Genomic DNA, 17,234 nt, shown 5'->3' with positions numbered 1-17,234 from the left:
TTTACAAGGACTTCTTGTGTTAAAGTTACACTTTGGTAATGATAATTTACCTGTACCTGACATTTAAAGGAGAAAGTTCAAAAGTACCCTGTACATATAAAGCCTGTCCCAGTGTATCCAGTTTTACATAAGCACAAGTATTTCCCCTCTGTGTTAACACACTCAGCATGCTTGTCACAGTTGTGGGTTTCCAATTTACATTCATCAATATTTGGAAAAAAGGCATTATATGCTTCTAACATCCAAAATAAATATCTTTTGATTAAACCAGGAAACCAATATGTCAATTATCTGGTGCGGTGAACCTGTCTACTTCAAACAATGACATTACACTGTAAATAAGCATCTAAGAAATCTTTCATCAACAGAATTGTTTATCTTGTTACATATAGGCTATTGTATCTACTACAATAACTGTTATGATTAGAAATTATTGTCTTGAAAGATAGGGGGTAGTTCAGGCTTTCTTTTGATTTAAAGAACATGCACAGCAGTAGACCCATATATTGTAAAAGAACAGAAATGAAACTTTAGTTTCTGTGTAGTGTTAGTAACCACTAACAAAAACTTATCTTGACATCAGATTAAGGATTACCTTGAAACTCCTGATAAAACTTCAGCATTTGTGCATGTAAAAAGTCACCAAAACATCAGTTATGCAGTCCAGAAGTTAACACATTTTTCTGTCTTAAACCTATCTTAAAATGATCTGTTTTTGAGTGCTGAACCAGATTTTGATCACATTTTTATTGTTTTTAACAAAAGCTAGGCTAATAAAACTTTAAAAAGCTTATACAGCAACCTCTGTGCTGTAGCTATTACTTAATATTTTGAAACTGTACAAAATGATGGTGAAGATGTGTTTTTACCAGAGCAGTGTAGGCCATCTCCAATATAACCAGCATGGCATTCGCAGAGATAGCTCCCTTCTGTGTTGATGCAGTCTGACACTTGTCTGTCGCACGGAGCAATGCCAATAGCACACTCATCAATATCTGAAAATAAAGTGCACAGCTGTTAAATCCCTCATCTAAACAATATTTAAACAGCAATGCAGGTGATGAGCTCTAAAGCAAAATATTGTTTTAAGCAGTTATGAAGAAAGAAACAGGACAACCATTTTTCCACCTACTGTACCTAGATCATCTTCTATGTGCTCAAAAACTAGCCACAATATGCTGCAGGTACTGTAAATATACTGTAAACATAAATATACATACTATAAATAGCTTTGTTCCTTACTTAGGCCATCATGTGATCACTGTCCCTGGTACAGTACGTGTAGGTTCAGCATGTCAAAAGGGCTCAAGTTCTGTACAGCACTTTTTATATACTGTACATGTGCTGCACTTCAGGTAGTCACACTATGACACGATTTTGAAGACTGTTACACTCATTACAGTACTAATCAAATGGGGCTACCACTCCAGAAACCGCACTCCAAAATGGCCATGTGCAGGTTTTCATCATTTCCAAAAGCCCTATTGAAATGGTTGATTGGTGACACTTCTCAGTCATCTGAAAGACCAACTAAGCCTGACAGACATTTGTCTCTGAGGGACAGAGAGATTGGTCGATAGGGTATCAAATCATTGTGTTGAGATGGCACGTACAGTATGAGCCACTGTACTTGGAGAGGTGGCTCTGATTTATGATGACATTATGGCTTTTTTACATGTCACATTTTTGAGTGGGTTTTTCAGAACAGTTTCTGTTTTACTCATCCAGATACACATTGGAGAATATAACCAGTATGGGCATTTGTTTCCTCATTTGTTTTCCTCATTCCTTTGAATGAGTGGAAAAATGTGAATTGCAACTAAAATTGTGTTTCATATGCTATGATCAACAGCTGCTGGATGCAGCATATACTGTATAAGCAGGGTTGTACCTTATTTTAAGAACTGAAGCAATCAGACCTCTTCAGTTTTGCTCTTGAAGTAATAAAACCAATAAGATTCCTTGTTTACCAAGTTCAAGTTCAAGTTTATTTGTCATTCCAGCCAAATACAAGTATACAGAGGAGCAAGATATCGTTTTCCAGGACTACGGTGCGAATACAGACAAGGCACTGACAATGTGGACATAGACATTTCTGACAGGGTACAGGGTACATAAAGTGCAATGTGCATAGTGCAATTACCATTAGACTTTGAGACAGGGTGATCTCTCTTGTTCTTTACTGAAATTACATTAACTTTTTAATTAAAAAAAATACATCCTCACAATTGAGTACTTTTTCCAAATCCCACCCTTGAAATTAATTAATTACATTCCCTGGAAAGAAACAATAATAAAGCCATTCATTTGGTCTGAGTGATTGCAGGGATAGTGAACAGACAATTAATTAACTGCATTTATAAAACTATTTTCCTCCCAGTGGAACCCAAGCCACTTTAGATTTAAGAGAGGCACTCCTCTCTCTTTATCCACCACTGAAGTGCAGCAATCTCCTGAGTGACTCACGGTATCCATTATGTACCAGCTGACATACTACACAGCAGTTCAGGTGGAGAATTAAGAAAGTGCTGCTCCAATAAAATTAGTAGTGGAAATTTAGGTTGGCCTGAATATGAAAACCCTGAGAATATTGTATCTTTAAGATTAAGTTTAACAACCCTAATTTTAGGAACTGTGTCATGGGGTCTTTGCTGGCCAAGTAGTCAAGACCTTAGTTTGATCCAAACAAAAACACCTCTATACCACAGGATTCCTTGCCATCAAAATTGTGAAATTCATATGCAAAGTAAAGAGCTTCACTTTGTCTACCAACACCACATACAACCGAAATCTGGTTTTCCATTTTATTACTGACACAGATTACGCCTTAAGCATCTGAGATGTAGTGAGGTGGTAACCACTAATTAGTTCTTTAGGGTTACAAAACACTTTCAGTAAGCACCAATATCAATTATTGCAAAGATGTGTAACTTTCATCCATCCAATCATTTTCTATCTGCTTTATCCAATACTGGGCCACAGGGAAGCCAGAACCTATCCCAGCAAGCAACAGGCACAAGGCAGGATACACCCTAGTTGGGACACCAGTCCACCAAAAGGCGCAATTTACATATTTACAACGTAATTTACATATTTTAGTTTAAATATACTGTATGTTAAAATTCTTTGCAGTCTCAAAGTCGTAAAATTTTTTTGTTTCAATTCCTACGATAGAACACAGTCAAGTTCTGGATAGTTCTGCAACACAGCCTGGTGCATTTTCACATCTGTCCATCTCACATCTATTATTCCAAATATCTGTCGTCTCATTCCAGTACTTTCTGTATGACTGACAGACCTGTACTGTACTTTTTTAACTCGCCCATCAATCATTTATTAATGTACAGCTAAACGTATCTAAAAAAAAGTCATCAAAATAAAAAAATATATAAACAGACCATTAATCTCAAAATAAACATATTTTTATCTGAAATTGACTGTAAACATTTAACTTTTCATAAGTGTGGAAAAGTTGCATTTTTTCTCCACTTAAGATGGTTTTATGCTTTTCAATAGCATGTTAGAAAAACTAATTTCAAACTGAGGAAGAACTTATTTCAAACTGGAAAAACAGGAGATATCTTGAAAGAAATACAAATACACCATAAATCTTGGTTTTAATAATCTCAAATTGAAAACGAACCAATACCTCCCTGTTCTTGGAAGTATTCCGTCATAGGACATTCTCTGACCTTTTGCTATAAAAATATGCCCACAGTACAAATGTCTTCCTGGAAAGCCCATTGTTTACCTCTGCAATTTTCACCATCTCCTGTAAAGCCATCAACACACTGACAGGCTGCACTGCCTTCATGTGGAAGACATCTTGCATTGACGTCACACCGCAGGGAAGAGCAGTCATCTTGGTCTGTAACCAAAAGAACATTCGTATCTAGCAGTATTTTCTATTCCTTATATAAAGGGGTATAAAATATAATATTAATTTATTATAGAATAATATACAGTATAGGAGATATAATTCATTAATAAAGAGATACTGTACATTTACAGTATGTGAGTGGTGCAGTGATTAGCATTGGGGCCTCACAGCGCTGTAGCCCTGGGGTGCTATGCGTGTGGAGTTTGCATGTTCACCTTGTGTTTTTTCTGTGCATCCTCTGTTTTCCTCCAACAGCCCGAAGACATACTAAAATAAGCAATTATCCAAACTGATGTAATACAGTATGTTTCAGGTCACCATCAAGGGAATTAAACTAAATATACCATGGATCAGAGTTCATATTAGTTTTTGTAAATCCACATTTTATTCAGTTGTTGTATGCATTAATACCTTCATTGTTTAAATAGATTTCAGCAAGATGTAATGAATCATTTCCTTTAACAAAGAAAATGTGCTGATGCTTTACAAGCATTTTACATTGATTGCAGAAAATGTCCTTTCCTTTGGATCACATGCAATTCTATTGTATTTTCCTTTGCAGAGAAATGTTTTTTTCAAAAAACAAATATGACAAGAGAAGCAATTGAAATGGTCCCTTTCTGGAGCTTTCTGAAATATTAGCAAACATTTCCTACCTGGGAAACCTGTATTTGAACCAGTTAATAGGAAAATTAGGAAAGACCTGTCATTGTATTGAGAATGTGACCAAGTGTAAAATGTGAGTTAATGGTGTGTCGTATTTTCCTTTTTCCTTTTATCATGTGTCTGCACAACAAATTAACTCGAATAATGCCACACACACTTGCAGCAATCAGTACCTTCAGTTGTAGGGTCTATACCTACAGTGATCAGGCTGTATCTGCCTCTGTGTGTCAATGGATTTAAAAGCTCACCAGGTCTTACCTAACAATTATTTGTTCCAGCCTAAGGCAGAAACACATCGAAGTTTTTAAAAAAAGCTAAAACAAAGATGATTCAACCACAGAAACAATTCCCCAGTAAAAAATCTGTTCTACCACAGAACACATTGATTAGCTATCATCCTAACCAGCATGTAGCACTGTGAGAAATAGTGGTTCTCAAACTCGGTCTTGGAGGGACACTATTCTTAATCACAGGGTAATTGATTCAGTTTTCTACTGAAAAAGTCAAATGGGATTTGTCATTTTTATCACCCCTGTTGATTTTTTTAAATTTCAGATTACCTTCGTTCAGGTGTACTGCTTGAATTGTAATCAATTGTCTAACAAAAAAAAAACACTAATTGTAGGAGTGACTAGTGCAGTGTCATACCCACCTCTATCAACCAGTAAGAGCTGTCTAGTCACAAGTAACGGCAAGTAAGTTGAGCAGAGTATATGTCAGGTTTTTTTGGAAACAGTAGACTTTAAGTAGATAAATAAGCAAAAAAATCAATGAAGTCATCCATTTGCACCAGAGGCTTGGAGCTCATTTGGAATGCAAGCCAGTGGACACAGTGTTCATCCATGGCCAGGGTTGGAAAGCACTACAGTTCATGTATATTGTGTATTAGCAGTTTCCCGTATGACTGAAAACTCCCTTTTTCATCAACACAACTGACTTCTTCTGAACCAACAGTGAAACATAAACCGGAAGACAATGGAAAATTACATGGAAATGCATTTAAGACAGAGAACAGGTGCCATTTTTTAAACCAGAGTTGTGAGAGATTTTTTTTTATTGAGAAGTTGTTGAAGCCAATACTGTGGACTCGTTCAAGAAACAGCAGGATGAGATCCTTGGAGCAATTAGCTACTAACAAAAAGGGCTAGATGGACCAGATTGCCTCCTCTCATTTGTAACTGTTCTTATGAGCATCCATTCCTTATGAATAATGCTCTTGTACTTGAATGTGGGTCCACTCTGTAGAATCAAACACTTTTTCCTTTAGACCACCAGAAGTTCAAGCTTATGATTTAAGTTTTAGCATATACTGTATAAATATGAAACATTGAATATGTTTAACATTTGCAGATTCCTGATAATTTTTTGTATTGTTCAAATTAACTTAAACTGTTTCTTAGTTGCACGTTAGATACAGACTGATTTCTCACAACACTCAGCACCTCACAGTACATCGTACTGTGTTGGATGGATGTATTGGGACAATACTCTGCAGTATACAGTGATCATCTGCTTCTATGAATTTTCCTTAAATTGACACTTTATTGGCAAGAAATATTAATTTAAAAGAATGATTTTCTTTCTTTCAAAAATAAATGTAATACTGTACCTGACACCATTTTCTCTGTGACCAGTGTGTCTTCTGTCTGTTCTTCTTCTACATCTGCCTCTACAGCTGAAGAAGATGGACTAGAGATGGACAGGGGAAAGCTGTCATCTCTTAATGTTTTATTGTTTAAGGAAAACAGGCTACGAGAAGGTGTATCTCCAGATGCTGCAGAGAAACCATCAGAAAAATGCCATAAATGCTGGATCATTTATCACTCAGAAATAGCAATGCATCACGCCTTTTTCAAAACCCTTCGAGAAAAGACAAAAAAATATTTTTCTGTTATTTAGCATCTATTCACAGATATGTAAAAAACTCACTGTCAAAGTGACTGGACATATGTGCCTGGACATACCTCATATTTACCATGTAATAAATGGTACATGACTTCAAATTGGGCCAGAACCTTCCAAAAAATTTTAGGAATTATTAAGGCTCCATGGTGTTGCCATTTTAAAATTTGCAGTTGATTCACCTTACTAGACAGCTTGTCTCATGCCTCTTCCAAGTTTTTCCAATAACTGCAAACTCAATCTTGCCAATTCACTCTGACACCCTTGCTTTATTTAAGTAACCAGCTGTCAGAGAAATAAGTTACTGCATGCATCACTACAGCTTATGTTCTCAAGAGGTTACAGCTCAGAATCGACAATAGTTTCCATTGTTTGAACCAACACATTTTAAGCTTAGTTTTATGTGGTTTCATCCTTGTTCAAGCCAAGCAATGAGCTGTGTGTCTAAGTCCAAAAATGTGCCTGTGTACTGGTTCCACAGATGCATGAACACATTCACCTTGTAGTATTTAACAATTTTTGGAATAGTAAACATTGTGTGTTTATAGATTATCCATGATTATTATTCTTAACGTTTTGTTAATTCAGAAAATTATACGTTGTTTATAACAGATCATCTAGACAATTTGATTTTTTTAACGTGTGCAATATTGAATAAAGCACTTCAGTTAGTGCACATAGATCTCACTGATAAACCCATTGATAAATAACTAGCAAACCACAGGGAATGTGGACAGACCCAAGCACCAGAGGAGCAAAGCCAATTACTAATGTGCCATTTATTATAGAGCAAATAATAAATATTTCCTGGGCCTCACTCAATCATCATTAATTACATTTAATAACTATGGCTTTTTTACATCCTAAGGGATCCAAAATCCCTTTACATTAAGGAGGAGACGTGTCAATCATCACTGAAGTGCAGGACCCACCTGTGTGATGCATGACAGCCATTGTGTCCCACTACACAGTAAATGGGATGGATAAGTGAACAATAGCTTCACTGGTTGAATTAAGGGAAAATGTTCAATATGACAGTTTAATTCCTTGCAAGCCCAAAGTGTAATCAAGACAGGACATTGAGACCATACACGTTTGGACAGTAATGTAAATTGTTTAATGACCAAGGCATCACAACCACATTTTAATATCTTTTTAATATCTCTACCAAATTGAAGGCCAGAACTGAATTTAGCCAATACTGTATGTCCAGATTAACACCACCTCCAACAGTATAGTGTCCCTGGTCAAAATACAGGGATGTTGGTTTTGGAAATTCTGTTCCAGGCAGAAGAGTGGAGGACCACCTACTGGTCCACAAAACTCAATTTACAGCAGCTTCCTTAGAAGTCACCCATCTGAGCCTTGATCAGAGACAGTCCCACCCAGCATCTGAGATCTGGCAATATACAGTATGCCTAGAAGCTAGCTGACTCTGTTGTCATAACGGTGTAGCATAGATTACCACAAGAATGTTGTATCTAATGGAGAGACATATCTGTTTGTTACATTATTCAGTATAATATTCCACGCTGACAGCATTTTTGAAGTTATCTCAAGGACTGTTTCCTAGCACTGGGACACAAAGTTGTTAATAAGGAATGTTATAGACTATGTGTGGATTTTGACAGTTCATAAGGTTATAGAAACATTTAGTTAATGAAGCATATTTAGATGGACATTATAGTCAATATGTTTTGGTGACTCAGTAGCACATTGGTTAGCATCATTGCCTTCTTGAGCTGGGGGTTGGGTTCAGTTCCTCTTCCTGGGGTGCTTAAGTATCTGTGTCATAGTCATACATACAGTACTAGTAGGTTAATTGGCCCTGGTATGAATGTGAGTGTGTATACAGTATGTCTGTCTTTGTAAGCCTTGTGATGGAATGGCATCCTGTCCAGGGTGTACCCTGCCTTGTGCCAGGATAGCCTTTGGCTACACCTGCGACTCTGTACCGTATAAACCATCGTTTTCCCTGAGGCTTTCTGTGTTTTCTGACAATATTATAATCACTACAGATTTCTTGTAAAGTATAATGTTTCTCTCAGGAGAAAAGTAAAATAAGTTATTAAACACTATAGGCCTATGTTACTTACCTGGTGTTGTCATGGTTGCATCAACAGGTCTGCAAGCTCTTCCACTAGCAGTTTCAATAAAGTGTTTATCACATGAGCAGTGAGCCACTCCAAACTTGTTCTCACACAACTGACTGCACCCACCATTTTTATAAAGGCAGGGATTGGCCCCTGGAATAAGAACAAATTTGCTTTAATGGGCACATTTTAGGAGAAATGGGAAAAAATGCTCATTTATCAGTCTTAATAATACTATTTTCATGATCAACAGAAAGATCCTTTTGGTTAGAAAAGGAATACACGCGTCATGACTCTCAGATACATAAAGTAGGTCCAGTGGCCTCTGTCTCTAAGGACATTTCTCTCATCCTGCATTAGGTTAAACCTAAACCATGGCACAATTGTAAGTGACTGCAACAGGAATTATTGATGTTACATATCTTAGGATAAAAGCTTTTGCTAAATGACAGTACATTTTGATATGGCTACTGTTAATGTCAATAAGTAATTTATTGCCTTTTACTTTTCTTCATTAACTATGGATGTAATTTATTTCTGTTTCAAAGCAGTGAATGCTCTAGGCACAAAGAAGAGTTTATCATACCAGGTTTGGCTAATGGATGAACAACGATCACGGCAGAGGGCCTCTCCATGTTGCCGTGGAGACGCACTCGATTTTGCCCACTCCTCTTATCTACTCTCACGACAGAAGATGTGGCCCAATCAGTGAACCATATGTAATCTTCAAATACAGCAACATCAAAGGGATGGCCTAAAAAAGGCAGAATATTACAGATATTTGTCTTCTTTAAGTAAAAATGATATACAATAAGTTGGAAACATGAAAAGAATAACAATTCAGTGAATTACAGTATGTGGCCACAATAATATCAGCAAAGGCAGTGGCATACAGTATACAGTATATGTTATTCTGGGCAGCCTACACAAAACCATAACTGAGTATCTTGAAGCAAGCCAAGGTACTGGCTTCTACCACATGGCTGAGTAGCTTGTTCCATACTCTTACAAACCCTTGGTTAAAGATATGCCTTCTGTTCTCAGATTTAAACATGTTTCCCCATAGTTTTAACTGTGTCCTCTGGTTTGTGTTTCATAGTTTATTCTGAAGAAGTCCACTGCTTAGACTCAGACAAAACCTTTAGCGACATTGAAAACTTGTATCCAGGCTCATTGCGGTATTCTTTATTCAAGACTAAAAAGGTTCAGTTTGTTCATCTTGTCTGTGTATAATGTTTGTCCTGCAATGCATGTTGTTGCTCTTTTCTGGGCTGATTCCAAAGAAGAATCAGTACTGTCTCTTTTGTACAATTTGGTAACCAAAATTGTACACATTATTCTAAATGAGGCCTAACCAGAGTACCCCTCAATTTTAACAAAACATCCCTTGATTTTAATTATACACGATTGACTATACTGTATAGCCTAGCCTTGTTTGTATTTTTATTGCTTTCCCACTTTTAGAAATGTTATTGCTTTTATTGTCAGAAAAATGTAAGTATGCTTTTATAGCTTAGTGTATTTTGTATATACAGTATACAGTAGTTCATATTTTCCTGCATCCATGCAAAATCATGCCTGAGTCTACATTAAACATCCACTAGGTCTTTGTCCAGACTTGAATTTTATCAAAATGTTTTGAATTTCATTTGCTGAATTCTACTATATTCAGTAATCCTCCCAATTTGGTATTATCTGCAAACTTAAGTAGTTTGATATTTATACCACAATTTATATCTGATATACTAAAAATAGAAACAGAAGTGGTTGTAGTACAGTACCCTTATCTGTACTATGTGTTTTTTATCTATTAAATGATTCTCAATACAAATGATTTCTTTCCCTGGGTAAATCCCTGTAATGTGACAATTAACCATTCATTTTATCACAGACCGTTGGAAAATCTAGATAAAGCATGTCATATTTTCTGTGTGTCCTTTACTGTTCTTTATTCATAGAACTATTAAGTTGGTTAAGCAAGACCTAAATCCATCTTGACTTCTTTCTAGGATGTTATTTCTATATACTGTAGGTGGTGCTTCATTTTAGTTCTAATAATTGTTCCTTCTAGCCATAGATATACTGTAACTGAAGTCAGACCTAAAAAAACTTGCTGACTCTTGGGATGAACTTTTCTGTGCGTCAAGCTAACTGAGCCTCAGGAAGCGCACTAATACCTTTGGCTACCTGGAAATGTAGTTTCCTCTGCCCTGTTTCAATGAAGAAACTACACACAGACAAGCGACTCTTTGCCCAAAATAAACAGTACTCTTTTTGTATACAAATATACAAATTCACCCCCAAAACTGTTAAGTTTGAGTCTCGTAAAATCCGTGCTAAATGTTTTAATGGAGAACAATAAAGAAATCTATTTTAAAAAGCCAGATCAACTACACTGTATTTCTTTTTGGCGGTACCCAAAATAAAAGCACTTCACTGCCATGTGTTACTTTCACTATGGTATAGCCAGTATTTTTTACAGCTTTGACAGCAAAAGTTACAGTGTTTTCAATTTGTGATTTGTTGTTTTAAATTTACTCTGAGGACATGAAAGCTTCAGCAGAACTCTTGATTGTTAACTGAAGAGATTTCATTTTATATAATATTATGAGTCAGTTACTGTACTTCCCCAGGTGCTTCCAATATTGCCACATTCATTGTGTTGGGAAAAGCTGGGTGATTTTGTAAATTTAGTTCTAGGTATGGCAGCATCTTTACTCTATTATTATTATTATTATTATTTTTATTATTATTATCATTATTATTATTCCTTGTTCTCCTCATCTACCACATCTGTTGGGTAACACAGATGTTGCTGGGTAACACAAGGCATTACTGCTTGCCTTTTCAGAATGAACTTAACATATTAAGACAGTTGGGGATTAGCCAACAGAATGCTCATTTTACAGACTCAAAGTTATGCAACTCCCACAGTGATGGTTTACTGTGATTTTCAGTTAGAATAACTTTCTTATACAGTATATAAATTAGTATCACTGCCAGAAGCCTCACCTACTTCATTGTCTGTCAAAATCCAGCGGTTGGAGCCATCCAGATCTGCTACTTCAATAACTGATCGCTTGCTGTCACACCAGTACAGCTTATCCTCCACATAATCTACGGTCAGCCCACTGGGGTAGACTAGCCTTGTGTTGGCAATAATGACTCGGTCACCACCTTCCAAAGAAGCACTCTCCAGAGATGGCCTCTCACCCACATCTGTCCAAAACAACTTCCTCAAAAGCAAACAAACAAAACACATCAATGAACACCAAAAATCCTAGCCTGGACAGCAGAGACATATAAAACCGATTATTATTAAAAATTAAATAAAATCACCTACAATTAAATCAAATGAAGATTTCAGACTATTAGTATTTCACCATATCACAAAAGTGCTATAATGCTAGCTGATGTGGTATACTGAAATGTGCCTGATTACAGTAAACGGTTTCTCTATGTTTTGGTGTCTGAAAAAAGAAAATGCTCTGCTTCCCCTCTGAAACAAATAGTTCCCTATAACTGCACTATTAGTCCACACCATCTGCCTGATACATCATCACTCTCCATTTTGGCAGGGCTACTTGTTCTACTGAACAATTCAGGGTAGCAGGGGAGTTGGAGCCTATCCCAGCAAGCAATGAGTGCAAGGCATGGTACACCCTTGATGAGATGTCAATCCTTCGAAGAGCAGACACAAACACAGACTCACAAGCACTCCAACCAAGTGAAAATTTTTCCCAGAAGCTAATTAACCTTCCCGTGTGTTTTTGGAGTGTGGAAGGAAACCGGATCACCCAGAGAACATACAAACTCCACACAGAGAGCACCACAGGTCAGATTTGCCCCAGTAATGCAAGGTGGCAATGCTAACCACTGTTACAGTACCAGCATCCTGCCACCAGAGGGCACCCAAACAGATAGCATGTACCTCATCCACTCTGGGGAGATTAGACCTCGTTAACCCATCACCATGCCTCCCATTCAACCTACTTAAACCCTGCTCCCTGTTTCAACCTTGCTCAGTATTAGGTTTATTCCTTGAGAGCTACACTTTCTGTTTGTCTAAGATATTCTCTGCTTCCCTTTTGGCCCTTGGACTTTTTGCCTTGCTTTTTGACCACGAATTCTGGATTCTCCTTTGGATAGTTATTGCTTCAAGATCTTTTGGCATTTTGGACTACTAGTTTGTTTGGACTACGCCCTTGGATTTCCCTGATTTCCCTGTATCTGCATAGGGTTCATCCCTTACCATCAGCAACTTTTAGTTTAATAACCACTGCCCCACTCTGCCACCCATGATAACGATAACCTTTATAGTGACTATGTTACTGAATGTCAGCAAAATAAACTGGATTCACAGCATATGGATGCCATTTGTAGGACCTGCAGAGGTCACTGCAGTTCTGTTCTGCTTTCCCACATTGCATCAAACACTTTTCCTACCACGTGAGCATCTGAAAATCCTGACTACAGAACCCTTCTCATTACTGAATATGTCAGATTGGACTCACAGATGCTCTGATGAGAAAGTGTGTAGGCTGCAGCAATGTTATTTTCATCCACAAGGTGGAACTGGTGTAAGTAGGATGGGAGCAGAGCAGATTGCTTGACTTCAATAATCTTTCTTAAGCCCAACATGAGCTGAGAAGAGCATTACCGTTAAACAGGGCTGACAGGAAAATCTGAGATAAAAGGCTGTTTTATACTGTAAGCTTCAGCCTTTTGCTTTCTGCTCTTCTTATGATTTTTTTTTCTATTTGTTTTCTATTTGGAAACCATTCTGTGGGATTTTCAAACATTTGTTGAAAATTGGATGTATTGTTTTTTTGTTTGTGTGAGTGACAACTCACTCAAGAGTGGACAGTGTTCTGTCAGGGAGATGCCAGAGAGCGCTGTATAACACCTTACTTTGCCACCGAATGCAGAGTTATTCCCCCTGGCTTGTGAATATCCTCTCTGATGACCATTTCCCTGTTTAATCCACTCAAATCACTTCGCTCAATACTCGACAACCTAAGGATACAAAGAGGCGGTGTTAACAACTCTGTGAATGAAGCATAACCAAAAAATTAACTCATTCATTATATTTTGATTTTTCTAGACTTGCCAAGAAAGCAGCTTAATCAGGATTCTCAATGGTCAGCACCAATTTGTTAAGTTGCATTTCATTTTGGGGCAGTATAGTAAGCAGGAGCACAGACAAAGTCAGGTGACCAGACAAATAAATGCATTATGTGGATCTAGGCATGTTTTATATTGAATGTTTTTTAATGGAACACAAAACAATAGCAGGTGAAACCATATACTGTACTAAATTTCTCCTCCCAAAGCAGTGTCACAGGTCAGTTCATGAAGCAGGTTCTCCCCCAGTTGAAAAAGGGATTTAGCACTCAGTCTAGTACCTTGCAGTTAAAGGATGGCTTCAACTATGTGCTGTTTTAATAGGAACACCTCATTATGCAGTCTCTGAAAATAGTGGTGTCTTCTCCAAAATCAAGTGAAATAAAGCTAAAACAACACCAGACAACATTATTCCTGTCATAATAAATGGGGGAAACTAAAATTGCAAACTCTCAGCTCAGCTAGGCTATATACTGTATAGATCTTTGTTTTTTAATGTTTGACATTGTAGAATGTAGTTGTACTTAGTTGTTCAAGCATTTGGGAGTTCACTGTTTTATTATTGTGAGGTGATTTAAGATATTTTACTCCTGTCTTTCTTTATATTGAGATGTAAACTATACAATATACAGTGTAGTGAAAAAGGACATCCCCTTAAGATCGTACAATTGAACAAATGTGACCTTCACATAGTCCAGATATAATTCCAGATGTAATATGATGCATAGCTTCAATACAATATTCCCTATTCTTTATTTAGAATGTAGCGATTTATGAGTACAGAAATATCAATACAGTAAATAATATAATAAGCTCCTAGCAAGCTTTTTTGGATACACTTGGACATAAGAGATGCATAATTAAAATGACATTCCCTCTTCAGCATTGATACCAATTACAAACCTGTGCTACAAATACAACTGACATAATTTAATGCTTTACTCTATAACTGATTTCCAACAAAAATGATAAGATGAAGTTAAAAAGATTTTTAAAAATTCCATTTGCTAGATAGTTTTAAGCAGTGTCTGGTGATGTTAATTAAATTCCCAGTTTAGTAAGAAACACAAATGATCTAGGACTAATTTGTGTTGATCAAAATGTGTAACAAAATACCAAAATACAAAACCAGGTACACATTAGGCAAGTATCTTTAAGTGTCAGAATTTTTTTTTTTTATTTCCTGCATCAAAATAATTCTAGTAGTACAGTTAAGGCTTACTGAAATCCATATGAAGAATTGGGGATCTTATTGTAGATTATTTATAAATTATATACAAGCAAGTATTTTATATTGTTTATAGAATTGATAAGATTATCTGCATAATTACCATGCAGTGTTGCAATAATGCAGTAATAATAAGCACCTATAATAAAAATAGCCTTTTTTCTATAGTGGCTTCTCAAAGCTCTTTCACTTCCTTAAATAGTTCAGAAAGCATGGTCACAACAATACTAGCTAATGTCTCTCATTCGGAGTTTCTCACTCTAAGCAAACTACCAAATGGAAACTGAATTTGGAAAGATAGTTTATCCATAATGGAAAGTTATGTATTAGAAAATTCTATATATACAGAATGTGGACCGATTATATTTTGTTTATCATTTTTCAGCAATTTCAATTTAAAATCATTTAGACTTTTGTCGAGAAGAAGAGTTGTGCTCAGATGGATATCACTTTAGAGATCTATGGAAAGTAGCTGGTAATCCTGTGGAAAAAGTTAACCAAATAACATTCCAGGGAAGATTTGCAATGACATTTGTCTCCTGGCCTTCTCTTCTGACCTGCAAAGCAACTGTGTTCCAAAAAATGTAAGCAGTTTGGATACTAGCTCTCAAATTTAATTAAACTTCACTCACTTCAAATCTTTTCAACATAAACCTGTGGTCGTTTTTCAAAACTGTTTCAAAGACAAAAGGCAGTAATGTTTTATTTTCCTTTTCTGATTTGTATAGTGCTAAATTTGCAACTATTAACCTTTTGCAATTTTTTAAAAGAAAATATTTTGCAGGTTAAATATTTTGCTTTGGATCAGACACTTTGCAAATTTCTCTGCTCACAGAGCCGACTGCTCCAAACAAAATCTGAAGAAGATAGAAATGTTTCTTTGAGGCTGTGAGGTCATTTTTAAAAAGACCTGGAGAGATGAAGACTTGTAAAATATGATGCAATATATTATACAAGGCTGAGTAACCTGTTCCTTTGTGTAATTATTTTTTAATATATTTATATACAGTATATACATTATATATCTTATAGATATATTTAGATATTTTAACTATGTAGACAGACACTTTTAAATATTTTTTCATGACATGCTTATATGAAAAGCTCACATCTAAAAAAACTGAATTCCTGTTTCCAGCATTGTTTGACTTTTTATATGCTGCTCTAAAACGCAAATTATGGTGCTGGTGTTGCAGAGCCACATCAATGTTGGTCATTGTTAATATTCAGGCCAATTTTAATTTTTCCATAGCCAGTTCTCACAAGGTAAGTGACACTAGAAGAAGCAAAATGTGTCAGTGACTATCATGTGTAAGTAAAACAAAAAATGCTTCAGTTAATCAACTTTGCACCTCTAATTAAAGCTTGTATGTCTCTGCCAATGAAGACTTACCTGCGGTCAGTCCAGTACAGCTTGCGGTTAATCCAGTCCACTGCAAGCCCTTCGGGTAAATCTACATCCTTGTGAACCAGAACCTCTCTTTCTCTGCCATCCAGGTTTGCTCTCTCTATCCTCTTTAGGGCTGTGTTGGTGAAATAGACCTGGAACACAACCAGACAGAAATAAGTACAGGTTTGGTAAAATGTGTTGCCTGCTTCACTTTGCGAACAGCGTACAACAAAAACATCTATCAATAATAAGTAGAGAAATCCTAATCCCAATCTCTATCCACTAAACCCCCAACCATTATGGCAATCTACCCCCATTTTCAAATGTCTGTACTCAAAAGGACATACACATTTAAAACTCAGTATAAAAGTATAAAAGAAAACTGAAGAAAAAGAATGAATACCAAATGAACTAGAGAAACATAAGTGCTCAACAGCAGAAACTTTGTGATTAATTCTGCAGGAGCAAACAACCCTGTTTCCAACCTTTTGCATCAAGATCATGGACAGCGTCAATCTTTGTTTTAAGAAAGCTGAATTTTTTTATTGAATGTTTTTGTTATAATGATACATCCCTGGTTAAACAAGATCAGCTGGGAGAAGCGTGGGTGACGAAGGAAGGAGTGTTTATGTTTTAAGAGTGAATACTCCAAAGTCCAGTAATTAGTGGAATCAGAAAGAGCTGGGCAAAGGGGTAAGACTGAAACCTTTATGCCTGGTAATTAGATAAGAATAAGAACATGAATTTTAGACTAAGACTGAGAGAGCAAAGATTAGTAATAAGTTAGAGAGAATCTGGGTGCCATACAGTATAATATATACTGTATGGATTCTCCAATGCCTGGTAGTTAATGCAGATGGAGAGATAACCCAGCGCCATGGTGTTATTTGGGAATGAAATTGAATACTGCGGGGCCTCATGTAAAGATAATGTGATCTGAGTGTAATGAGT

General features: G+C 36.4%; 1 protein-coding gene across 1 annotated transcript in view; it reads right to left on the bottom strand.

The window, feature by feature from the left end:
- Nucleotides 1-17,234, bottom strand: part of egf (epidermal growth factor) — a 56,435-nt gene that overhangs the window by 12,571 nt on the left and 26,630 nt on the right. The window contains exons 11-18 of the mRNA XM_088922458.1: nt 16,287-16,435; nt 13,453-13,557; nt 11,554-11,777; nt 9,128-9,295; nt 8,545-8,694; nt 6,156-6,320; nt 3,752-3,868; nt 870-995 (exon numbers count right to left, since the gene is read on the bottom strand). Coding sequence (XP_088778584.1) covers nt 870-995; nt 3,752-3,868; nt 6,156-6,320; nt 8,545-8,694; nt 9,128-9,295; nt 11,554-11,777; nt 13,453-13,557; nt 16,287-16,435 — 1,204 coding nt within the window. The remainder of the gene's footprint in view (nt 1-869; nt 996-3,751; nt 3,869-6,155; nt 6,321-8,544; nt 8,695-9,127; nt 9,296-11,553; nt 11,778-13,452; nt 13,558-16,286; nt 16,436-17,234) is intronic.

The sequence above is a fragment of the Atractosteus spatula genome, chromosome 1 (assembly GCF_055471065.1).
Source record: "Atractosteus spatula isolate fAtrSpa1 chromosome 1, fAtrSpa1.hap1, whole genome shotgun sequence".
Lineage (NCBI taxonomy): Eukaryota > Metazoa > Chordata > Actinopteri > Semionotiformes > Lepisosteidae > Atractosteus > Atractosteus spatula.
This window is presented reverse-complemented; position numbering and strand designations above follow the sequence as displayed.